General features: G+C 44.5%; 1 protein-coding gene and 1 non-coding gene across 47 annotated transcripts in view; both read right to left on the reverse strand.

The window, feature by feature from the left end:
• Ep400 (E1A binding protein p400) overlaps nucleotides 1–25,956 on the reverse strand; it is a 111,355-nt gene that overhangs the window by 8,095 nt on the left and 77,304 nt on the right. For 26 of the 46 annotated variants that reach the window (XM_076561159.1, XM_076561166.1, XM_016002601.3 and 23 more), the window contains 20 exons: nucleotides 25,286–25,482; nucleotides 21,410–21,521; nucleotides 20,973–21,116; nucleotides 17,714–17,872; nucleotides 17,442–17,525; nucleotides 16,626–16,763; nucleotides 16,360–16,404; nucleotides 16,120–16,273; nucleotides 15,464–15,705; nucleotides 14,613–14,786; nucleotides 13,437–13,484; nucleotides 11,963–12,099; nucleotides 11,782–11,838; nucleotides 6,846–6,924; nucleotides 6,474–6,734; nucleotides 4,448–4,493; nucleotides 4,264–4,373; nucleotides 3,075–3,282; nucleotides 2,758–2,960; nucleotides 958–1,179 (listed from right to left, as the gene is read on the reverse strand). In XM_076561159.1, the coding sequence (XP_076417274.1) occupies nucleotides 958–1,179; nucleotides 2,758–2,960; nucleotides 3,075–3,282; nucleotides 4,264–4,373; nucleotides 4,448–4,493; nucleotides 6,474–6,734; nucleotides 6,846–6,924; nucleotides 11,782–11,838; nucleotides 11,963–12,099; nucleotides 13,437–13,484; nucleotides 14,613–14,786; nucleotides 15,464–15,705; nucleotides 16,120–16,273; nucleotides 16,360–16,404; nucleotides 16,626–16,763; nucleotides 17,442–17,525; nucleotides 17,714–17,872; nucleotides 20,973–21,116; nucleotides 21,410–21,521; nucleotides 25,286–25,482 (2,820 nt within the window). The remainder of the gene's footprint in view (nucleotides 1–957; nucleotides 1,180–2,757; nucleotides 2,961–3,074; nucleotides 3,283–4,263; nucleotides 4,374–4,447; nucleotides 4,494–6,473; nucleotides 6,735–6,845; nucleotides 6,925–11,781; nucleotides 11,839–11,962; nucleotides 12,100–13,436; nucleotides 13,485–14,612; nucleotides 14,787–15,463; nucleotides 15,706–16,119; nucleotides 16,274–16,359; nucleotides 16,405–16,625; nucleotides 16,764–17,441; nucleotides 17,526–17,713; nucleotides 17,873–20,972; nucleotides 21,117–21,409; nucleotides 21,522–25,285; nucleotides 25,483–25,956) is intronic. The other 20 variants (XM_076561179.1, XM_076561174.1, XM_076561178.1 and 17 more) reach the window with 3 other exon arrangements.
• LOC121825573 (small nucleolar RNA SNORA49) lies at nucleotides 25,706–25,839 on the reverse strand. Its single transcript, XR_006067897.1, has one exon. It is a non-coding gene; the product is annotated as a small nucleolar RNA SNORA49 (small nucleolar RNA).

A 25,956-nucleotide genomic window follows, 5' to 3' on the forward strand; every position in this document is an offset into this window, starting at 1 on the left:
TCAGTTTTGTAAACACAGGCACAACAGGCTCGTTTTTTACTTAGGTCATCCTCAGACTCCCTCTATGGTGGAGGGGGCCTTTCACGAAGACCTACACACAGAGCAGAGCCCAAATACCTGGGACTCCAGTCCTAGCTCAAGCTATAGTTGCCAAGTAAAGGATCTAATTAGCCCATGTGCCACAGTTCCTTCACTTGTTAAAGGTAGCTCATAATACAAAACACCAGCAGACTGGTACAGAGCTCCTAGGGCAGCACTGGTTGGGCAAGCCCTCCAAGGGGCACCCATCACTGGATGCTGTGACACAGAAGATCCACAGCACATTGACCGCAGTGTGTGCATCTCCTCAGACACACTATCTTGCTATGTTCCTTCCTTCAAATCCTCAACAGTTCTCCCTGCTGCCAAGTGATCACTAGTTGGCTGGCCATGGAACCTGGGGTGACTGCAGCATACTGTACTGTGTTCCGTGCTCTAGCCATACTGGCACTGCCCCTACCCTTCCACTGTAAAGAACAGGACAGCCAGTGTGCTGTGCCTACCCCTCACTACTCACCTTCTGTTATCCCCAACCATTTTGTCCCTAACACACCTAGTGACACTTCGATAGTTCTATGAGTAGTGTTAGCACAATTTGTCACAAGTCTAATATTTCACCCTCTGTAAGGACCAAATCTTCTGCTTCACATCTAAGTCTGCCACAAGACCTAACTGACTCCTGAGCAAGCAGCAGAAGCCTGACTGAAATGCAGTGATGGTGTCTGTTGAGACGGCTCAGCAGGTAGGTGCTTGTGCAAGCCTAGCAACCTGAGTTTACCCTCGGTGACCCATGTAAAGATGGAAGAAGAAAAACAACTCTACAGAGTTGCAACCCACCCCGGGCTATTTAAAAAACAAAACCAAAAGCACTTCGGGTAAATGCAAAGATGGACAATAAATAAATGAACTGGAACTTACAAGCCGGGCCACCTGGAGGTTGGCCACAGTGGTGCCTGTGAGTAAAGCCCCAGGCCGTGGAGCGGTGACTGTGGTGAGCTGAGGACTCTGTTGCTGCTGTGGGGGCTGTGGGGTCTGTACTTGCACTTGTGCCGGTTGCTGTGGGGGACCTTGCTGGGCCTGCGGTGGTGGGGGCTGAGGTGGCAGCTGCATCTTCTGTTTCTGCATCTTGATGATATGTTCCTGAAACCCAAATAAGGTATGTTCTCCACGTGAACTAACCATAAGCCCCTCTCCATCTACTAAGAATTCATGTACATTAGCTGATATGCAGAATATAAACCATCCTCACAACCAATTGGGCACTGAATGAAAATCAGCACTTCACCAAGGAAATGGGGGACAGAAACTTGACAGATCATTAAGTTCACAGCAAGCTTTCCGGGTTCTTATCTCTCACAAGTCAGTTTAACTAGATTCATGACTGTGTAACTAAATTCCATCAATAATATTGGCAGTAAACCCTATGAAGATAACAGGTAGTGAGCTGGGCATGGTGGCTCAAGTTTGCAATTCTAGCACAACGAAGGTAAAGAGGAAAGGGCCAGGTGTTCAAGGCCAACATCAGCTACATGATACTACCTGACTCAAAAAACAGACAAAGTTATCAGGACACTAGTTCAAAAAAACATTTAAAAGGAGGGGGCAGGGGCATCCCCTTCTCACAAGTATATGAGTTGTTCATAACTATCAGATCTCTCTGGATCTATCAGAAATGGCAATGGCTTTGAAACTGAATTAGGAGAATGTGGGTGAAGAAGAAAGGAACAAGAGGATGCTCAGGACTCCTGGCAGCTGGAGTGGGTGAGAAATGCTGACTGGAGCAGTCTCAATGCTGGAGTCAAAGCTATCAGACAATTTTCCCCTGATGGACTTTGAGTAGTGAGAACAATTACTCTGGTTTACTGGAAGAAAAAGGGCTGTCTAATTCAGCAGCCACAGCTTTGGGGGGCTTTGGAGCCCTGAAACATAACTGCTGAATGAGGAACCGAATGTCCTAAGTTGTGGCATATCAAATGATTGAAGACGTGTGTAATAGCCACACACACACACAGCTGGGTAGTTTTCATCTGAGGTACCTCACTACCACTTCTCAAAAGGTTAAGGTGGCAAAAAACACTCTGGAGGTCCCAAAAGAATACTGACAGAACTGTTCTTCCCAAGCATCACAGAAGTGGCCTCAGCTCATCTCATCTCTAGTGAGTCAAGCCTCTGACCAGCAGCTCACAAGGTTAGACCCAAGCAGTCAATCTGTCCACATTGGATCTGTTTCTCTGGTTCCTTTTGATGCTGCATACCTCTGATTCTGCATTTGTTGCAAAGACATAACATTTCCTTCTAAAGTAAACACATTAGCACAAAATACAGCCAGATGACAGACTGGCAAAACTAGGAACATCAATTTTCAAATAAGCAACAAGAGAAGGAAGCATTCTTTGACCTAGCTGCTCCTAAAGAGGAGCAGTGAGGAGTGTCTTCACATTATCCTCTAAGAATGGTGCACTCAGGCTTTTCAGTCATCTGGAAAACGAGCTGTGGCAATACAATGCACAGGAGTCGAGCTTGGAGATGCACCTGCTGGCAGGAAGCTAAGGTTTCCTAATGCTTCTTAGAAGCGTGATTCACACTGGATGGAAAGTTGTGTTAAATACAAGAAAGCAGGCTCTCTACCTAAAGACTACAACCGATTTTTGTAAAATAGGTTCTGAACTGCAGACAGGCCAGGTATGCCTGTGATATTATGGTGAAGGATATGCTCACCGGTGCCAGCTTGCCCACAGCTTTGATCTGTGCAGGGGACTGGGCCTGGCCCTGGAGCTGTGGAACTTGCACCTGGGAGGTCTGCTGCTGTTGTTGCTGCTGCTGCTGTTGCTGCTGCTGCTGCTGTTGCTGCTGCTGCTGCCTAAGAAGCTGGAAATGGGCAGCAGGAGTGATGGTTTTTCCAGGTAGTTGAACTCCTGTGGCTGTAAAAGAGGTTGGCTTTTTAGACCATGGCATCCTCAGCTCTCCTGGACAATATCTGCAAGCTAGAAGCTCTAATAGCAGATAGTGGCTCAGAGAAATACCAAGCCTCTCACCTTGGGACACCTGGGTCACTAAAGACCGGGTTGGGGTCTGCACTGGAGTCAGGTTGGTAGTGACCACAGCTGAGGCTGTTACGGAAGTAACTGCTCGAACACCCTGAGTTGTTGTCATGGACACCAGGTCAGTGGTGGCCGTGGCTGGGGAACCAACTGCTCGTTGCTGGGTGTGGACCACCTGAGCAGGAGCAGAACCTCCGGATGTCTAGAAAGTTAACGTAAGAATGTTATCACAGTACTTGGCACAGCTGCCTAAACCAAGGCAGTTTAAATTCAGTTGGGCACAGTGGTGCACGCCTTTAATCCTGGCACTTGGGAGGTGGGCATCAAAAAAAAGAAAAGGAAAAAGAAAGAAGGAAAGTATGAATTGTGTGACAAGTTTAACTGCTTAGTGTATGGCTCTTAAACTGTTGTAGCACCATCTGGTGAGGCCAGTCCATTTCCTCTTAAGCTTCCCTTGGCATGTTCAACTCCATCCATTTGTGTGTCTACCTTTATAGGTTATCAGAGAAACCACATCTTCTTAGCAGAGATATTCTCTAAACCTCAGCATTAGAGCTTTGAAGTGTCACTTCTTATACAGGAGACAAGCTGCCTTTGGGTATCAGAATATGAATTCTAATGCAATGTGTTTTATTCTGACTGTGAACTATGAAAGGAAAGCAGGTGGCTGACACTAGGAAAACCTGACCACATGTTCTGTGTTATGTCACAGAGGGCATTTCCTTTCCTCCTAGGGGACCATCTCCCCCCAGCCGACCTCTACCTTCATGCTGTGGTGGCTCTCTCTCCTGCCCCAGGAAGTCAGGTTGCTTGCTCCCTTCCTATGGCATTGTGCTCCACACTCCAGCACAGCACTCTACCAAGGCAACCACCACCTCACCTCTGCTTCCCATGGTACAAGTAAGGCAAAGCTAAGGGACACCTGGGTCAAGGGGACTAGCTGCTGTTTCTTCATATACCACCTCTCTCCTCTCTGAAAACTTGTCCTATGGGGAAACTCACCTTTCCTTACTAAAACAGATGACAGTTTCCTAACACCTGAGGATTCCCAAATTGATCAGTTACTTATTTTATGAAATTCAAACTAGACCAGTGATTTTTCTCATTTGTAGAACATTCAAAAAGCAAATAAACTTCCCAAAATACAAGTCATGTAAGCTCTCTGAACATGGGAACAACTCACAGTCAAAGCTCCAGGAGCCACAGGTGATGCCAGACGCTTGTTAATGGACTGGAAGGTAGCAGCAGGGACACCCGCTATTGTGTTCACAATCACGTTTCCACTCACAGTGCCTAAAGAGGAGGATGTGGGTGAGGTCAGAGAAAAAGGACTGAGTCCATTTCCAAGCCCTCTGCACCCTCCTTACCTGTTGGGATGCTTGTTCCAGTGACTGATGTCTTAATGGTTCCTGCCTATTGAAAACAGAAATTCAGGTTAACTTCAGGTCAGGCCTTCTGCTGCACAAACTGCAAAAACAATTATCATCAGCCAATGCAAATTCCTGAGCATATTTCCGTAGGCTGCCTTTAGACTCCACTCTGTGCATCAGCACCTGGGCTGTTTCCAGGCTGTCTTCCCCTTCCCATGCTGCCCCTCACCACATGCATTACCTCCAGAATGAGCGCCCCTACGCATGTGGGCACACGGGCACACGGACACACACACACACACACACACACACACACACACACACACACACACTATATGCAAGCCTCTGTGCCAGCTGCTTCCATCCTTCTCATGAATGCCTTCCTGTCAACTTTCAAATGCCACCTCTTCAGGAAGAATCTTCCTGCCAACCAACCACTGTCCAGGTTCTTCCTGTGGTCATTACTCTATTCACATAGGAAGGTGAACTTCAATGGGCAGGAGATACTGCCCATCAGCCCTTCCGTGAAAGTTCCCACACCATACAATGTTTAGTAAATGTACCATCTCAGTGAAGAAAGAATGTTACCCAACCATATACAAAACCCACCACACTCAGGAGGCAGAGGCAGGAGGATCTCTGTGAATTTGAGGCCATCCTAGTCTACAGAGCTAGTTCAGGACAGGCTCCAAAGCTACAGATAAACTCTATCTCGGGAAAATAAAACAAAACAAAACAAACAAAAACCCCACCACAGCTCAACGCAATGATTCAGGGTCTGAGAAGATGTCTTACTGTGGGATGTTCTGTATAGCAAATGTGTTGCTCTGATTGGTCAATAAATAAAACACTGATTGGCCCATGGCTAGGCAGGAAGTATAGGCGGGACTAACAGGAGAAAAGAAAGAACAGGAAGGCAGAAGGAGACACTGCCAGCCACCACCTTGACAAGCAGCATGTGAAGATGCCGGTAAGCCACGAGCCACGTGGCAAGATATAGATTTATGGAAATGGATTAATTTCCATAAATCTATAAGAACAGTTAGCAAGAAGCCTGCCACAGCCATACAGTTTGTAAGCAATATAAGTCTCTGTGTTTACTTGGTTGGGTCTGAGCGGCTGTGGGACTGGCGGGTGACAAAGATTTGTCCTGACTGTGCACAAGGCAGGAAAACTCTAGCTACAATGTCTCAGGTGGTAAAATGCTTGCTTTGAGTATGAAGACCTAAGTTTGACTCCTAGCACCCATGTGAAAACCCAGAAGTAGTGGTGTGTGCTCGTAATCCTTGTATTGGTGAAGTGCAGACAAGGACCCTGGGGTCCACTGGCCAGCCTACTTAGTCCTATCTGCAAGCCTCAGGTAAAGGATAAAGGATCATCTCAAAAATAAACTCGATGGCTCCCGAGGAAACCACCCAAGCCAGCATTCATATGGGATGACCACACAAACACTTCCACGGCTGGTCGACAGCCTGTTCTCTTTAAGTGTGACTCCACCTGTGGTTTCAATGTCTGTGTGACAAACATCACAGAAAAATGAACTGAAGTATATATGTCAACAATTATGTCTTTCAGGCCCATAACTCTGAATTTCCTTTGGATATTTGTATGCTTATGGCTTGAGAAAGTAGGTGGGCATAAGTGGAGCATCTTCAGGTGGTGGCTGTGCATGCACACTGACACAGGAGGTACTGCTCTGTCTCCCTGCAGTGAGTGAAAGGAACAAGCAACAAGCTCATCTGTCCAGCCTTTTTTTTTTTTTCAGTCGCAGTCTTATTTTACAGCTGAGGCTGGACTCATACTCAAGATCATCCTGTTTCAATCTCCCTCAAGCTTGGATTAAAAGTATCTGCAACTATACCCAATTTTAGAACCCATTTCTCCTGAGCCCTGATCCTTGTACCAAAGAGCTTCACCTTCCCAACCCAGTGAGACTAGTTCACGAGCCTTGGAGGATGGCACAGTCAGGTGAAAACACAGGCTTCCCCAGGATCACCCTGTGCGTTCAGAGGGAGGTCCTCACCAGCACAGCAGCACTGCCCACAGTTGTCATCGTGGGTTGCCCCTTTGACTGTGCCTGCACAGGCTGTGGTTGGGCCTGGACCTGGGGCTGGGGCTGGACAGCAGGTTGTCCTGCTGGTGGCTGGCTGCCTGTTGCCTGTGGCTGAGGCAGTGGTGGTGGTGGCTGCTGTGGAGGTGGTGGTGGCTGCTGTTGTTGCTGCTGCTGCTGAGGGGGTGGCTGTGTCACAGGTGGCTGCTGGGCCTTCTGCTGATCAGCCAAAGCCTAGAAGGGTCAGATGAGAAGAGAAGCTGCTAAAGAAGCTGGACCCAGCCCAGGGCGACAGCATTCACAGCAGCATGTTTCTGAGAGGACCCAGGGTCCAGGGCACTATACCTTTTTTTCTTTTGCAATTCGCTCTGCACGGAGAGATGCAACTTGAATGGGAGGCAGCGGTTTGTCATAGTTGATTCCACTGAAAGGTAAAAAGCCCTTTTATCTACAGCTTCAGTTACATATATCAGCCATGGTCAAAAAAATTACTTGGAAAATTCTAGAAACAATTCATTATTTTTTTGTTCTTATAGATTTAATTTTCTAGCTATGTGTATGTGTTTGAGCTTATGCACATGAATACAGGAGTCTATGAAGGCCAGAAGATTCCCGGGAGCTTCAGTAACAAATAGGTGGTTGTGAATCATCTAACATGGGTGCTAGAAACCAAACTCTTAACTGCTGAGTACTATCTCCAGCCCCACAATTCACTAGTTTTAAACTACATATTGTCCTGAATATTTGATGAAAACACGCGTTGTCCCATTCATTACAGACCAAGATAAACTGTGTTTTGGTCCAGGGTGTCCATACATCACTCATATATTAGTCACTCTGATGGGGGAATATCTTTCTGTATGTTGCAAATATGTGTTTCTCTGATTGGTTGATAAATAAAGCTGTTTGGCCTATGGCAAGGCAGCTTAGAGGCAGGCAAGAAATTCAAAGGGAGAGACAGGAAGAAGGTAGGGGTGTGTGTGTGTGTGTGTGTGTGTGTGTGTGTGTGTGTGTGTGTGTGTGTGTGTGTGTGTGAGAGAGAGAGAGAGAGAGAGAGAGAGAGACAGACAGACAGACAGACAGACAGACAGACAGACAGACAGCTGCCCGAGAGAGACAGAGACAGACAGAGAGAGAGACAGAGAAAACTGCCCAAGGAGCAACATGTAATGGAATGCAGATAAAGTCATGGAACATGTGGCATACATAGATTAATAGTTATGGGCTAATTTAAGATATAGAGCTAGCTAGCTAAAAGCTTGAGCCATGGCTATGCAGTTATAATTAATATAAGCCTCTGTGTGTTTACTTAGGGGATGTGAGTGAGAGATTTTGTCCTGACCGCTGGCAGGCTGGAACAAAGGAAATCTTCTAGCTACATCACTCTGTTATAGTCTCAGCTATCAGACTGACTATATTTCAGGCTTGTGTTAAAAAACTGCCAGGCGTTGTGGCACAGGCCTTTAATCCCAGCAGTGGGAGGCAGAGGCAGGAATATCTCTATGAGTTTGAGGCCAGTCTGGTCTACAAACTGAGCTCCAGGACAGTTAGGGCTACACAGAGAAACCCTGTCTTACAAAACAAAACAAAAAAAAAGAAACCATACTGCTCTGGATGACAAAACTGCTTTAGAAAATAAAACAAAAATTTAAGGAGAAATTATAAATCCAAATTGATAAAGATTAGAAAAGGGAAACTACCCCAAAATTTAGGGTTGGGGAAGGGTTTTGTTTTTGTCTTTCAGAAAAATGAAGTCATCCAGCTAAGGAATCTAAAGAACACTGGACAAATGAGACATCTGAAGCAAAAGGACAAATCATCCGGAAAACTTGTCCCAAGAAAAAGATTTTCTGCAGTGAACCACAACCACACCTAATAGCGACCTTTGAAGACTTAGAAAAGATGTAATCCCACAATGACAATCACCACCCAAAGATTGGCTTTGGACTACAAACTGCTCAGGACAATATCAAGATGGCTAGCTGAGATGATACAGCCTCACAGACTACTCTAGCCAGGACTTGAGACAAGCTCTATGCTTTCCCATTATGTAAAGACTGGACAACAAATGATACAGCTATCTCTCCCAGGACCTGACAGTTAACCCAAAATTTTTCTTTTCAGGATCCCCTAAAGATGTCTTTACCCCCAGACAACAGGAAGTAATTTTAAGAACATGACACCCACATTCCTAAGAGGTGGGGTGGGTAGCTTTTGGTCTTTCAATGGGTTATGGATAATTGTCATTGTTTAGGATGGTTGGTTACAAGTTGTTAACTGGTAATGGCCAGGAAAAAAAGCTAAACAAAGGAAATTAGATCCAGGGTTCTTGTTTGGGGGAAAAAAAAAAACCTAGCTTGATTAGTTCATCATCTTATCTGCTTCACAGATAAGAAAAAGAAAAAAGAGGATATCGATAAGAGGTAGATTACTGAATCTGGGAAAAAAAGATATAGGAAGTAATAGGATAAAAGGTTAGATTATTGAATCTACTTTTAAAAAGCAACTACTGGTTTTAAATATTTTACATTGGATTGGATTTTTGTATATTGTATGCAAATTTTGTATATTGATACAAATTTGATATTAATTTTGATAGAACATACTGCACATACACTTCTAATCTTGTTCAAGGTATTGTACCTATACAGCTCACTTAACAATGTAATGCAAATTTCTAGTCCTTAAAAGTTATTATTACCAACTATTTAAGATATAAAGAAATGCAGGTTAGTTGTTAGTCACCTATTAACAATGGAACTTGTCAGGTTAGGTGTATTTTCAAGGTCAAACAGTTATATTTTAGATAGACAAGTTATCTTCAGACACTTCAGAGATCTACAGAATATGGCATTTAAGATGTTTTAATAACACAGATCTTTTTAAATTTTTATTTTTTTTTATGACAATGAGACATGTCTACCCCCGGCAGCACCAATCTATTTCAGAGAAGATAATGAGCATCAAAGAAACTTCATATGGAGTTTACTTTCTTGCCACTGGGCAAGGAAGTGCCCTTGCCTCGACTGCTGACAGTATGCTGCCCAAATGGACAAGCAAGACACAAAAGAAACGACTGCTGAACCTTGCCAAGACAAGGTAGGACAGCCCTTCAGAAAATCCTGCTTCACAGATAAGTCTGTTAGATATGCTAGGCCTGTAGGCTGAAGATGGATGCCCTAACGTTGCAGAGGAACCCTGGGTGACTGTCCAGGGAGCCAGCTATTTCTGTCATTTATCACATTTTTTGGAAGTCGCTTGCATGTACTTCCTGCTTACTTAGGTAATATTTTCTTCTTGGGTCTCTGAGGGAGCTGAAGACCAGATAGTTACCGTCTTCCTTGTTAACAAATTCAGAAAAGAAACTCACTAAAGAGGTGTAAAGTGTGTAATTTTGAAAGACATCAAAAGATATTATTCGTTTGGTAATACAAGTTAGGACAGAAAGTGAATTAGGTACAACATTTTGGACTCACCAAAATAGGATAGATATTGGAGCATTTTTTCTGAATTTGTCCAATGTTTATGGATTGGACATTGTTAATGTAATTCTTGACCATATGTATATGCTTATTGTACTTATTGTACATAGTTTTTATTATTAGTTATAACCTTCTTTTATTATTTTAGACAAAAAAGGGGAAATGTGGTGATATCTTGTGTACTCTAATAAAATTTGCCTGACGATCAGAGGACAGAACAAGCCACTAGTGCTGGCACATACCTTTAATCCTAGCATTTAGGAGGCAGAGATCCTTCTGGATCTCTGCAAATTCAAAGCCACCCTGGACTATATGAGATTGACACAGTCTAGGAGAGAAAACAGTGGCTTTTAATCCCAGCACTGGGAAGCACACATGCCTTTAATCCCAGGAAGTGATGGCTGGGTGGAGAAAGGTATAAAAGGCGTGAGGAGACAGGAACTAAAGGCTTTTCAGCAGAAGTCCCTTTCAGCTAGAGGCTTTTTCAGCTGAAGCCTTTCTGGCTGAGGCCTTTTCAGGATGAGTTGTTGTCGAGGTGTGACTTGGCAGTGGCTTGTTCCTTTGCCTCTCTGACCTTTCAGCATTTACCCCAATACCTAGTTTCAGGTTTTTATTATGACCATTTAGCAATTCTAGCAACAGTGAAGATCTCTCCTCCCTTTCATGCTACATATACCTCTGGAAGGCATGCCAGCACCCTTCACAAGCACTGTGTGCCATGGTAGCCTTTGACCTACTAACACTAGCTTGATTAACTCATCATTCCACCCAATCAATAAGCACTGCTGCAGATAACAAATGAGTAATGTAAGGCACCTCTAAAGGTAATTCCTATGGCAAACAAACAAAATCACAGCAGGGCTGGGATTCCAGTTTCCACATGGTGGTCCAGCCCCAGGAGATGGGACACCAGAAGGTGAAAAGCCCATGTCACCCGGAGCAGTGCTAACTGGGCTCTCAGCAAATGTATCAAGAGTTGACTATTGGGCAAGGACCACTCCTGTAGCTATGTGACAAGGAGACACACAGCATTTAACAGGAAAGCACAGGATGGAGAGAAAGCGACCAGTGTGCACATGTGCAGTGATAAAAACAAAGAGTTGGCTGTTTCACCTGAGCAGATCTTCTTCCTAATAGTTCATCTCAGAGAACATACAAAAAACAAAACAAAAAAACTACTGCCAGTCTCCAGCCCTGATCTCAGCTACAAAGAGAATGCTTACAATCTCCCCATCTTCCCATTTTACAATCCACCCACTCACTAATTTATTTTTCCTTTATTGAATAACCAAGTACATTTACCTCTAAACTTAATAAGCTTTTTTTTCTTAAGATATTTTCTATTCATTTTGCATACCAACCACAGATACCCCTTTCCTCCTTCCTCCCCACCCCCCCCCCCCAACTTAATAAGCTTCTATGGTACAACTAACAAAAGTTGTGCCTGCAGAGCAGAAGAGCCTGAGGAAGAAAGTTCTTTACAATCCCTCTCTTAGCCTTGGAACATATTTGCTATACCAGAGGACAAAGCCCCTGCCACAAAGCAAGAGGAGATGATGGCTCCTTACAAATGCAGGACATGACTCTCAATGTGCTGCTGTCTGTCTGGCAGGGCTACCCCAGACACACTATGCTCAAAGGCAAAAGACCTCAAGATTTCTCAAGTTCAGGGCCTGTACCGTCATGGCCAAATCGTGGATCACGCTGTTTTATACTATAGTTCATCATTCTACTGAACTTAAAAGTGGCTACCCAAACTCATTTCAAAGGTGAAAAATGTGTCAGATCCATAGAAGTACCTTTCTGCCAGCACAGAGGCATGTTTAGGGTTCTTCTGAAAGGGATTCATGCCAAGCCTGCAACACAGAAACAAGAGAATGATTACCAAACAAGAGGAAAACATAATCAAGGGCAAGTCTCAGTCACTAGTCTCTCAGCTGATGCAATCACAGTAATGGGAAGAGAGCCTAGGGAACATACAGAGGCTTGATTGGGGGGCTTCTCTTGCCAGCTGTCATTTTCATCAGGTCAAAGTGGCTTGTGTACAGCTGGGTGTGAGTGGCGTTCTCATCCTGGGCATAAATCTGGCTTGTGCGGAGTGGACGGTTGTTCTTACTCTGAAACAAAATTGATAGGAACTCATCAAGTTTAGACCATCAGCCTGACACACAACTACTCTGGAAACAACACTTTCTGAATCAGAAGCCTGTAGCTAAGCTCCAATGGCTGCACCCAAGTCCCACTCCCTTCCTTTCTTTCTGGATAACAATAATACAACAGTTGCGACACTGAGTGGCCATCATTTGCTGGTAGCTGGCAATATTCCCCAATCCTTAGGAACTTTGCTTAGTTGAGCCTCCCCTTCACTGAGGAGAGAAAGGTTGCACAAAATATTTAGGGTCACACTCTGGAGTTAACACACAGCAGGTGACATGGCAGGGCTGGCTGCAGGTCTTCAACTGCTGAGTCTAATACACATGGACAGACAGATGAGGCAGTGGTAATCTCACATAGATACCCTCTACCCATAGCGGACAGTGAGGGTAACAGGGATGTCTAAAACTGCATTCCTTTGGGGGCTGTGATATCACTTGTATCTAGTGATCCTTCCTGCTTAAAAATGCCACAAGTAAACAAAATTCAACAGTTGTCTACTTGCTATCAAGACATCTGAACACTCCCCCCTCATATATAGGAAGTCCAGAGATAGTCTGTGCAAGGTCAGAGGTCAGGGACAAGAGCCCACAACCCCACCTTGCCCAGGACTTTCTCTCTGCCCCTCAATATCTCTAAACCCTGACCAACCCCATTACTGCAGTCAGTGATGTATATCCAGTAGTTGTGATATACATGTACACATCTGTTGCTGGAGAAATGCCTTAAGTTCAGAGAGAATGCCAAGGAAAATCAGAACTAAAAAAACGAATATGCACGGTTACATGGATCTGCTTCTTGAACACTGCCCCCATAAGCATTCTCCTATTTAAAAACAACAACAACAGTAACAACAACAACAAAACTAAACAAAGGGAAGCAGGGAGAAGGGAGAGTAAGGCCAGTGCATCACACCTACCACCAGAGTGAAGGCAAGACAAGGCCAAAGGCAGCAAGGACATGTGTTCAGCAACAAAGTCCTGGTTGGTTCTAGCTATGAACGACAGCTCCAGGGCTAGGTATGGTGTGCTTACTGGCATCTAGCCACCATGTCACAGACCTCAACAGGGTGTGAACAACAGGGAGGCTCTGGATGTCCCTGAGGGGTTCAGTGAGTCACTGTGCGGTTCCTTCAGATGAAGAAGCAAAGCCTCTATGCATAGGAATAAAAGGCACTTGAGAAAACCCTAAGTGCTGTATTTCTGCTACTAGAGTCCGGGCTCAGTCTGAATCTCATTGTGCTCCTTTTCACAGGCACTTACAGAAAGCTTTCCATCTCATTCAGAACACCTCCTCGTACCTTATAAATATTTTGTGCCTTTTTCTTTGGATTAGCTTCACAAATCAGCTATAAAAGAAGAAAATATTTTAGCTTTATTTTTTTTTTCAATATTAAGGTAATGGCTGCTATAATTATAAATGCTTCCAGAACATAAAAGAGTGAATGTGAGATTTCAGGAAGTTTTACGGTGGAGGTACCACAGAATGGTATCATGAGGAAGGCTTGCTTTTTTATTGAAAAAAAAAAGCAAACAAATGCTTTCTTCTGAGACGAGTGTTTTAGAAATGACAAGAGATGGTTCAGAGTGGTCACGGAAGTGAGGTGAGTGTAGCAACCTCATCCTGAGGGCACATGTGGCTCTTAACACCAAGGTCATGCTCACAAACTGTACCAAAATAAGGACTAGATGCCTGTCTTGCCAACATCGCTGTTGTTCCTATGCTAATAGACATACTGACGTGATCAGAAAGGCAGTGTTCTCTGCACATCTGCCTTGGCATCAGGGCTGAACATTTGTAAATGTTGGTGTGACATGGCCTGTGGACACTGTGCAGAAAAACTAGCTGTTAAGTGACAAAAACAACAACAACAACAAAAACAAAACAAAAAACAGGGAGCTGTGTAAAGAAAGCCAAATGGAGAAATGGAAACAGAGAGCAGGTAGGGGAAAAGCCAAGTAGAGGCCTGCATGACCCTGAGCAGCAGCTCGACTCATTTTGGTCCAGGATGCAAACCATAGCTGGCTTCTTAAATGATAGACAGAATGGCTTGTCCACACTATAAACACTTTCAATGCTCAAAGTTAACCCAGAAACAGGCTGCTTGTCAAACCACAAACTGTGCTTGAAAGCAGCAGACTCTTCTTGAAGTGAGATGGTGACAAGTCAAAGAAGAGTTCTCCCCTTACTCCTCCGAAACCTGAATGGCACAGTTTTCCACACTACAGCAACAGCAGAGGCTGGCACCTGGTCTGTATGCTAACATCAACCATGATCAAGGGCAAGATGACTGACTCTCCACGAAGGTCCATTACTCGTGCCAGGTACTGTGCAGACGAAGGCCTCACTGATCAAGAAGGCTGACTTCACCACAGTCTATAGGGACAGCTGCACTGCCCAGCAATAAACACACAGCAAGACCTGGCCACTGAAGAGGCCAATTCTTCCCAGGGAGACCAGGGGGTTCAAAGCTCACCTTCCCCTCCTCTCTGGGAATGATGACATTCTCATAACGATTCCGGCACTGCTTGGAAGACCGGTAGATTCGGCTGCAGGAGTTGACAACATCACTGACGAGGTCCCAGTTAGGAGTGTGGGCAGGTGACACAATTGTAAGGTTCAAGGGCAGCTCAAGTAACTGCTTTACAGCCTGGAGGATGAGGTTTCAGAACACATAGGTCAACACACTTCAAATGCACTGGTGTGGTCTTTCTATGTGCCAAACACTGTGGTGGTATTGTGTTCCCCAAAATATTGTGTACCTTAATAAACTTATCTGGAGTCAGAGAACAGACAGCCACTAGATACAAAGGCTAGAAAATGGTGGCACTCACACCTTTAATCCTAGCATTCCAGAGATAGAAATCCCTCTGGATCTCTGTGAGTTCAAGGCCACATTGGAAATAGCCAAGCATGGTGACATACGCCTTTAATCCCAGAAAGCCAGCCTTTAATCCCAGGGAGTGGTGGTAGAAGGCAGAAAGATATATAAGGCGTGAGGACCAGAAACTAGAAGCATTTTGGCTGGTTAAGCATTCAGGCTTCTAGCAGCAATCAGCTGAGAGCCATTGGGATGAGGACACAGAGGCCTCCAGTCTGAGGAGACAAGACCAGCTGAGGATCCGGCGAGGTGAGATAGCTGTGGCTTGTTCTGTCTCTCTGATCTACCAGCATTGACCCCCAATAACTGGCCTCGGGTTTGATTTTATTAATAAGAACTCTTAAGATTCCTGCTACAAAACACACCACAAAGCACTGTGAATCACCAATGTTGGGGAGCAAGCAAACCATGGGAATGCTCAACACAAAGACAACACAGCCATTTACCTGCAGCAGGGCCCAGTCCTCGCCAATGAGCCAGTCGGGACTGTCCTGGGCAGGTTCCCCAGAAGACTTGACATAGGTAGGCAGAGGCTTGGCGAAGGGTGTCTGCTGCTTCAGCAGCAGGTTCTTCTTCTGCTCCTTGCCTTCACGTCGGATTTTCAACATGCCAGGTGCTGCCCGGTCAAACAAGGATCGTGGTGGGACAACTGCCTCACCATGCCGCTGCTTCTTCTTCCTGCCTGCAGCTGAAAAGGGGCAGAGTTCAGCAATACAGGACAGAGATTTCCTCACCAGTGGGGTGAAAAAAAGGAAAGAAGGCACACAAAAGGCATGTAGACCGAGGGGCGATGGAAACAACTGCTAAAAGTAAAACCACTTTCTTGAGTTTACTATTTGTCTGTTCTGGGGTTTCAAAACAGTCTCACTATTTATATTTAGCACAGGCTGGCCATGAACTCTTATGATCCTTCTGCTTCAGCATCCCAAGGGCTGGGAATGCAGATGTATGCCATGGCACCCAGCCTCCTAGTGGTTTTCTAGTACTAACAACTGTCACCATCAAGGCTCCTTCCTTACATAGGAGGACCCAGGAACATGGTACAAGAGACAATGGGTGGGTGGGTCCCTCTTCTTATTCCAACAGAGAGAGGGGCACACACCTGAGGGATCTGTTTTGTGTCGCTTGCGCTCCTTCCTCACATAAACAGGAGGCAGTTTAGCTTCTGGGATGGGTGTGGTCTCATACATGAGACACATAACCGAGTCAATGTAGATGTCATTGTCATCCTGAGGAGGAGTGGGTGGTGTCCAGAGCTGCATAGAGAAAGCAGGTTCCATAAGCTGCTGAGCTATGCGAAGGTTGGTCTTTGCTCAGGCATTCAGGGAGAGGGGTCACGTACCGGCATAACTTCTGTCTGTCCATCAGCATCTTCATAGACATACTCCTATGAAACAGAAACAAGCTTAAAATACAACAAAGGTATTACTTCATGCTACATGCCACAATCACATACTTTCATCAATATTCAAGCGTGACTGTGGATTTAAAACTGTGTTTATTTAAATCCTGGAAATACCATCCACTGAGGGTTACGTGAATATCAGTTAAGACCTCAAAGTGTCAGAGCAGCAGTCAGGTGAGAAAAGGAGCTGAGTTTTAGTTTACCATGCTGTAAGCATCCTCCCGAGTGTAGGTGAGAAGCTCTGCCTCCTCCTGCTCAAGCTGCAGCTGGGCCTCTCTTTCCTGTAGGGCCCTAGCATTCTGGGATTCCCAGTCCCTCACTGACGCCATCACCAAATCCTGCTAAGAGAAAGCACAGGGGAAAGGACTTCCAAGGTCAGAGCCAGCAGGGTGTTTCTGACCTCTTCCTAGAGGTCAACCCCCTAGCCACTAAGCACAGATGGCAGAGCCCCATCTCCCCAGCTGAGGGATGTCTCAGTTCTTACTGCTGCACATGCTCTGCCCCTCAACATGTAACCCTGTATCAACCCCAAGCTACTTCAAAACAAGTGTAATGACATCAAGGTGAAAAGCAAGCAATCCAGCTGCCTGCACAGGGCTTGCAAGATCTGTCTCAGTAAGGCCTCCACCACCACAATTTGGCTCTGTCCCTTTAATTACATGAAGTGACATCACAGCTCAAATCAAATTCAGCACTGAAAATTTTTACCTTTTTTTTTTTTTTGAGACAGGGTCTCTGTGTAGTTTTGGTGCCTGTCCTGGATCTCACTCTGTAGACCAGGCTGGCCTCAAACTCACAGAGATCCACTTGCCTCTGCCTCCTGAGTGCTGGGGTTAAAGGTGTTTGCCACCACCGCCCAGCAAAAAAAATTTTTTTTTTTTTTTTTTTTACCTCAGAGCTGAGGATCGAACCCAGGGCCTTGCACTTGCTAGGCAAGCATTCTCCCACTGAGCTAAATCCCCAACCCTGAAAATTTTTACTTTTAATATGTTAAACTGACCAAAACTTGATTCTCTTACCTCACTGCTTCTCTCTTTTTCTTGTTCAATGGTCGTATGGAACAATTCCAAGTAATTCAATGCATATTTTTCAATTGGTGTAAGCTATTTCAAAAATACATTTTTTTGAACTGGGTTAGTAGCAACTTAATAAAGATCAATAAAATGCCTCATAAAATCCTCTCACGAACATTTAATTTAAAAAGTAACTGTTCTTAATCAAAGCAAACATATTTTACAAAAGGGTTCAAATGTTAAAATTCTTAGCTTTAAGGAAAAAAAAATCTCCAAACCTGTTCCATAAAGTCAGCCAGCTCCTCCAGCTGCGATGGCTCCTCATCATATCTAGAGCTGTCGGAGTCTGAAGACACAACTACAGTGCTGGATCCAGGCACAGCTTCCCCTGTGGACCTTTGGGCATCTTCCTCCAGATACTCAATGCTCTTGAGGGCCTAAAGGAAGTATGCACTGAGACTTGATGGTGGACTTGGCAAATGAAGGACTTTGTAATGTTAAAGTCGACACCAGTACTGCAAGCAACAGCAAGCCTCCAGAAGTACTTCCCTTCTTTTAAGATTCTCATATACATGCTGAATGACAGGCATTCCAGTAATGAGAAATATGGATGGATCTAAAACTTCTAAAATTACTATCAAGCTAGACAGGAAAGCTCCGAGAAAGAACAAAACATTGACATGGGTTACAGATGGTAACATGCCAAAAGAAACAGGGGGAAATGAAGCCACCAAAAATTATAGACTCTAAGAATGAGAAGAAACCTTGTGGTTTCATCTCACACCTAGTGTATGGTACTAACCACAGCTGCTGACACAAGGAGACCAAAACAAAGACCTCTGATCATAGTCCAAATACAAAAGCATGTCCACAGAAAACTGTAGCAGACAGAGGTGCCCAGAACATACAGGACAGCTCACTTTATTAGACTATGAAGCATGTACATTAAAAAGCTGACACTGGGCTGGAGAGATGGCTCAGAGGTTAAGAGCACTGACTGTTTTTCCAGAGGTCCTGAGTTCAATTCCCAGCAACCACATGGTGGCTCACAACCATCTGTAATGGGATCTGGTGCCCTCTTCTGGCCTGTAGTCATACATGCTGTATACATAATAAAGAAATAAATCTTAACAACAACAAAAAAGCTGACACTCATGCACGAGGCAGGCAGATCTCTGAGTTTAAGGCCAGCCTGGTCTACATAATAAGTTCCAGGACAGCCAGGGCAACAGAGAGAAACTGTCTCGAAAAACAGAAACAAAAAAAAAAAAAAAGCTGCCACTGTTCACATCCTAAGCACCCAGGAGCACACATCTGATCCTGGCTGGGAATATAAAATGAGGTGCTCACATGTGAGACCATATAGCTATTGTTAAACAAAAACAAAAACAAAAACAAAAAAAAAACCACACAAACCATGCAACCACTTTTCAGAGTATCTAGCAAAACCTGCAGTTTAAAAGATGACCATACTGCACAAGACCCACAAAAATCATTTCCAGAGGACAATAAAGGAGGGCACCATGGTGACCTAGAGAATCTCTAAAGTTGGATACAGAAGCCCTGATGAGGATAACAGATAAAGAACAATGGTATGGGTGCCCTGAGTGCATCAGACATAAAGTACCCAAAATGACAGTAGGAAGAAGAGAAAGGAGAAAACAAAACAACCTTCATCACGGAACAGACACTAAGACAGCTCAGCAGGCAAAGGTCTGTGTTGCCAAGATTGAGTTCAAGCCCCAGAACCCACATGGTGGAAGGAGGGAACTGACACTTGCAAGCTATTCTCTGACCTATCTACACACCATATCACACCACACCATACCACACCACACACCACACCACACAATCAAAGTTAGAAAATATTGGGCTGAAGAGATGGTTCAATAGTTAAAGAGCACTTGCGTCCAGTTCCCAGTGCCTATACTGGAAGGTTCACAACAGCCTGTAACTCCAGTTCCAAGGGAACCGATTCCCTTTTCTGGTCTCTGTAGTCACTCACACTCATATGCACACACAGGTGTGCACACACACAACCACAAAATAACACACGCATACACACACACACACACACACACACACACACACCTCCAAAATCCAAAAAACTTGACTAGGCAATTAAAAAGGTGTTCAGATTCACTACTCAACAGCAAGATGCAAAATAAAGCCACCACATGAGACCAGGCAGCTGAGGCCCTGGGCGGTGCACAGCAGCTGCAGCACTCGGATACCATTGAGGCATACCATTTAGCTCTATCCAACAGTCATATATTCAAGGATATGCTGGCCAGAGACCCCAGTTCAAAGGCTTACATTCAGTAGGAATGCATGTACATGCTTACACGAGACAATGCAAAAGCACACTTCAAAACAGCCATCCACATACAGGTCTGATGAGCAATGTGACAACTTTATAAATGTCATTATCCAGAATGGAGACAGAGACATTACTGCCACATGAAACAAACAGAATCCCATTCATATCCAGCTCAAGACAGGCAGATGTAATAAGGTACCACAAGACTAGTCATTTCTGGAAGGGAATGGCTAAAGGAAGAAAGGGACATTCTGAATAGTTCACGTTTAGAATCAGAAAGTAGCTGGTTATCAGCACTGCTGGTAAAGACAAGCTATACTAGCATGGAGCACAGGCCAGTAGTATACCAGGGCATTGCCACACACCATCATTCATGGCTTTTGCAGAAAAGTAAGCAACAAGTCAGTAATTACCACCCTAGTCAAACAGCAGAATGAGAGGTGTGGCAGCTTCCCTGGGGAGGACACTCACAGAGGGCACAAAGAGCAGGGTCTGGAGAGGAAGGAACCCCTTCCCTTCACGCTGTGGTAGAGAAGAGGTATTCAGCAATTAAGGGGCAAGTAAGGCTAGCCTTGGGGTGAAGAGGATCTTGGTCAAGTCAGAAGCAGAAGGAGGGGATATAAGTAGCCTTGTCAGGTATCTGCTATTCCTATATAGGTGGCCACTGTACAGGACCCATGTGGGCAACTCCAAATCTTCCAGTGCCTGCATTGAAACAGTTATATCCCACATATGAATCAAAAACATTACACCCTAAAAAGGCATCAACACGAGAAATGCTGAAGAAAGACATTATAGGGCCTCAGCTAGTCTTCACAGTCAGCTGTGTATTTTACAGGGACAGTACATTCAACACAGGTGAGCAATATTTCTAGTGCTTGGGGGCCACATGGGACTGGTGGTTCTGAGTCAGGGGAGGAAGAAATAAGGCAGCTCAATACTAAAAATCAAATATGGCTCAGAAAGTCCTAATGGAAAGAAGACAATGGTCGGCATCTTCTCCACTCCCTTGATACTTCTTTACAGTTGAGACAGAGGAGGAAGGAAGGCAGGAAGGCTGCAGGATCAAGGGAGGGGAGAATCAAGTAAGATTAAGGACTGAGAACTCATAAGCCAGGTGAGCGAAACCATACAACCATACTTTGAAAGCACACATAATCAAGACTCAAATAGATCATTGTCAAACAAGTCTTACGGTTGACCATATTTCTCCTCACCTCTATGAAAGGTCTTGCAATCTTGGGTGCAATGGTTTCGCTGACAGATGGTTCCTGAGAAAGCACCACAAATTCTTCAGCTTTCACAGGAAAGCCAGCATCATCCATGGGCGAGTAAACTTCAAACAGCTCCTGGATAGTTCGCTGAACACAAGCAATGAGCACAGTCATTTCCAGGAACAGACATAATCCTGCACCTGACCTGAGCCTTGGGCAGCATAAAAACCCACCATCAAATCATCCCTCATTAGTGAATTCAGATCAAAATAAGATGATTCTGTTCACTGTGGCATTCCTCACTAAGTGAAGGTGGGAGGTGAGACAGGGCCAGGCTGATTTCTAAAGTATCATCCTCCTGCCTCAGCCTCCTGAGTGCTGAACTACAGTCCTGTACTACCATGCCCAGTCACCCAGGATTCTTAACAAATGAAAGCTACCTGAGTTAAGAATGCCATAGAGTAGTCATTTCCCTGAGCAGCTACTTCCCGGATTAAATCTTTAGTTCCATTTTTCAACAATTTCTCTTCAATAGAATTGCCACTGACAAGCCTACAAAAAAAAGAAGGGGGAAAATGTACACATATACAGATGACACAACAGTTAAGTTCCCTAGAAACACATGCCAATACCAGGTCCAGGTGTTCAGATGGTAGCCAGAGAAGCAGCAGATGCCTCACATGCTGATCAACATCTATTAAGCCACTATCTGTCAACCTCTCTCCAATCTCAGCTCTAGTGAGCTCTGGAGTCTGTGTTGCATCCCTCTGCTTGCCAATGTTTCTCCTACCACATTCAACCTAGGCACGTCTCACTCAGTCCTGGACTCATCCCTACTGTCTGTCTTTGACACTTTCTGACCACAACAGGCAGAGTTATTCTCTGACTTGCCTAGTAAGAGACTTTTAAGAGAGGTTCCATTCTCAGTTAAGTATAAACAGTTTCCATCTGTCTCCTGCAAGCTGCTAGGCCAAGAGAGTGCTGTGGGTGTTGTCCCCACTTAACAGACAATGGAATAGACACCATCTCAAGGTAATGCCCCCAGCAGGCCCCATCATCCAGTCTATTATTTTCTACCTTCACTGCTTTGTTTTAAAATATACTTTTAAAACATTATATATATGGGTGTTTTACCTGCATGTATGTCTGTGTACCATTTGCATGCCTGGTGTCCGTGAAGGCCAGAGGGTGGCACTGGATTCCCTGAGACTGGGGTTACAGACAGTTGATGAGCTGCTGTATGGGTGCTGGGAATTGAACTTGGGTCCTATGGAAGAGCAGCCATCTCTCCAGTTCTGCTTACTTGTTTTTAGGGTGTTAAATGCTAACAGTTAAGAAAGCTTAAATTAAACCATTTTAACAAAAATTTCCACAGGGATAAAAAGAACAAATGAGAATTTTCCAAGAGAAAAAAAAAATTAAGAAAAAGTGACCAATAGGGGCTGGAGAGATGGCCCAGCAGTTAAAAAAACACCGACTGCTCTTCCAGATGATCTGGGTTCAATTTCCAGCATCCATATGGCAGCTCATGCCTGTCTGTAACTCCAGTTTCAGGGTACCCAGCACCCATGGCAAAACACCAATGCACATAAAAATAAAAATAAATTATCCTTAAAAAAAAAAAAAAGGTGACCAATCAAGAAGCCCTGCCGTTTCATCATTAATGCAGGTTCAATATATGCAGTTTGATTATGTACGAGGAACGGGGAAAAGCAGCAGATTCTAATCCATGAGGTTACCACTACAACAATTCTATTTCTATCCACCTTTAGTTTATAAGCACATTAATGCTCTGCATGCACAAAACAAGATGGTGCTTCCTTACAGTCATGTAATAATAGCACATACATGAGGTGGGTTGGGTTAAGTTTTATTGAGACAGGCTATCACCAGGCTAGCTTCAAAACTCATGATCTTCCTGTCTAAGCCTCCTGAATGCTGGGATTTTAGCATGTGCCACCATGTTCAGTATGGGTAACATTAAAAACAAACAAAAAACCTGACTGACAGAGAGAGAGAACGAGAACACAAGCACACAGACAGACATGTATTTGCCACAACTCATGTGGGGAAGTCAGAGAACAACTTGTTACCACAATTGTCAGTAATAGTGACAATGCTCCTTCTACCCTGTAGGTCCATGAGATTGAGCTCAGGTCAGGTGTGGTGACAAATGTTTAATCAACTGAGCTGTCACATGGGCCCCATGAGTGACTTTTTAACAGATATATTTTACAGTGTGGTCCTCAAAGCAAAATAAGCGGCCATCCATCAGATCAGCTGTGCCTACTTGCAAGAGATCACCATGAATGGACTTATCTCTCAGAAAGATGGACTGGGAGAGGGTCAGGAACTCTTATCTCTGTATGTGATTCTGCACTAACTGCTTGTGGAGGGGCCAGAGAATATAGGCCCAGGGAAGATGGAACACTATGCAGGGGTTGTCATCCATTCTAGGGTGCAGCTAGTGCTGGTGCTTTGAGGTTACCCACATTCCTGTAAGGAACCGCTCACAATCTGTAAGCCCAATAAACTCTTGTAATGTTTCCCAAGTTAGGCTTTAGTGGCATCAAACTTTGGCTTGTCTTTGGGGCCTTCCTTATAAGGAGGCAGATGGGAAGGAATTCTTGCAATACATGTTTTTATCATTGTTTGCCTTTCCAACCCTTTCCTCTAGGAAGTCAATGCAAAGGCTATTAGCAAAATGCTACTAGCCTGGGTGTTACCCGACAGGTCTTTGATGTATACAGCATGAGGCAAATCCTGTCTGTCCTGACATGCTAACCTAAACTTGCTCCCTTTGCTAAGAAGCATGAAGAAGGTCCCTATGAACATGCTTTCCTTCCGTCTGTAACAGGTGTATGGCTGCACCCTAATGGGTGTTCTCAAATCCTGCAATGAACAACCTTACACTGTGGGGCAGATGCCTTGATGTGGTTATGACAGGATAAAGGACATGACACTTTAATTTCAACGAGTCTTCTCATGTTGCTTTCAGAAGAGCTGATGCAATCCCTGTGCCCCATAGACATGGCAGCTTCCATTACTATACTCAGTTTCTCTTTGATATGCTGCCTGTCTGTAGTCCTAAAGAGACATTTCATGTTTAACCTGAAATCATGCTACCCAACAGTGAGCTGGATCTTTTTCAGGCTGTGACACTTAGAAGTGACTATTCACACATATTTCTAGGCTCTCTCTATCCCCACTTTTAAATAAGAGCACCTTATTTTTCAACTTATAAGACTGATCTGACCTTTGCCTTAAGAATTGTAAGCCACTCCCTCCAATCTTATCATTTATCTGTTTAATTTGTTTCATATTTTTCTTCAACACTCAACATGGAGCCCATTCATCTTTTGCCTGTCTAGACTATGTGGTGTTCCTAAGCAGGAAACAGTGACCCAGCCCCTTTCTCTCACTTAGACCAGCGAAGGGTCCAGCACACTCACACACAGACTAGCACTATATTAGAATAATAAATAACAACCAGAAATTTTAAAGTGGGCCATGGGGCCTTCTGTCTTCCCAATTAGCTGGGAATGGCCAGTTAAAATTTATATGCTTGAAGATAATGAGACATATCTCAAGTCTTTCAACAGATACTTTGTATTTTATAATTCTTTTTTTTTTTTTTTGGTTTTTCGAGACAGGGTTTCTCTGTGTAGCTTTGCGCCTTTCCTGGAACTCACTTGGTAGCCCAGGCTGGCCTCGAACTCACAGAGATCCGCCTGGCTCTGCCTCCCGAGTGCTGAGATTAAAGGCGTGCGCCACCACCGCCCGGCGTATTTTATAATTCTTTTTTTTTTTTTTTTTTTTTTTTTTTTTGGTTTTTCGAGACAGGGTTTCTCTGCGTAGCTTTGCGCCTTTCCTGGAGCTCACTTGGTAGCCCAGGCTGGCCTCGAACTCACAGAGATCCGCCTGGCTCTGCCTCCCGAGTGCTGGGATTAAAGGCGTGCGCCACCACCGCCCGGCTGTATTTTATAATTCTTAAAACAACACAAATATAAACTGTGCTCTCCAGTTATCCTAAAAGAGATGCAACATGTGAACACTGAACACCAGCAAGCCAACAACCAGACTTAAGCCACACAACTGATTACAAATCCAAGCAAACGCCAAGTTCAAAGACCAGACAGAATGGCAGTACTAGAAACATGTCTAAAAGGAAAGAAAACCTCACAGTTATATATGAACTTGTAAAATTCAAATGCAGCATAGTCATCTGGCTCTACCACTTAAAATGAATTCCTGCACCCACACCTCCTACAAGTTCATTATGGGCAGTTCTATGAGTTGGCCAGGATTGTCATCACCTGTATATGTGGATGTCCTTGCACCTCCCAATTCTATCACACCACTCCTGGGCCTTGGCATCCATAACTGGATTTAGGTCATTGTCATAAAACACCACGGTGTCAGCCTCAACAAGGTTTATGCCAGTGGCACGGCTATGGGTAGAGAGAAGGGCACAGAAAATCCGCCTGTCTCTGTTGAAACTCCTCATCAGCTCCTGAGAGGAAACAAAGTGCTCAGGTTAACATGTCTGGAGAATACTGGGAGACCTCTGACACTTCCCATGATCTGTTCTGTAACAGTCTGATTTGTCTCATGTATAACATCTTACCCTGGCTCTCCTGCATGTATGCTCTTCCTTCTATCCATAAGCATCTGTGTGTCAGGTTTAGACAATACAGGCATCATGTGCATAAGATGTCATGCCCTATCTGGCACTTGCTGTCAGCCCAATCTGTAGGCCCCCACAAGAAAGCAGAGTCTTGCTAGGGAGGGAGCTGTGCTTTCTCCTCTATCCTCAGGCAATGCCAGGGCACTCTACAGGCAAGAAGCCCCTGGAGTAAGGCTGAGGAAGTAGAAAAAGATCTCTCTCACCACTTGGGACAATGAATTGTAATGAAAATGTGAGTACTTCTCTTCTGCAAATTATTTTCATGCCAAAACAGAACTAAAAGTTGACCAATCCTCTCCC

The sequence above is a fragment of the Peromyscus maniculatus genome, chromosome 23 (genome assembly GCF_049852395.1).
Source record: "Peromyscus maniculatus bairdii isolate BWxNUB_F1_BW_parent chromosome 23, HU_Pman_BW_mat_3.1, whole genome shotgun sequence".
Taxonomy (NCBI): domain Eukaryota; kingdom Metazoa; phylum Chordata; class Mammalia; order Rodentia; family Cricetidae; genus Peromyscus; species Peromyscus maniculatus.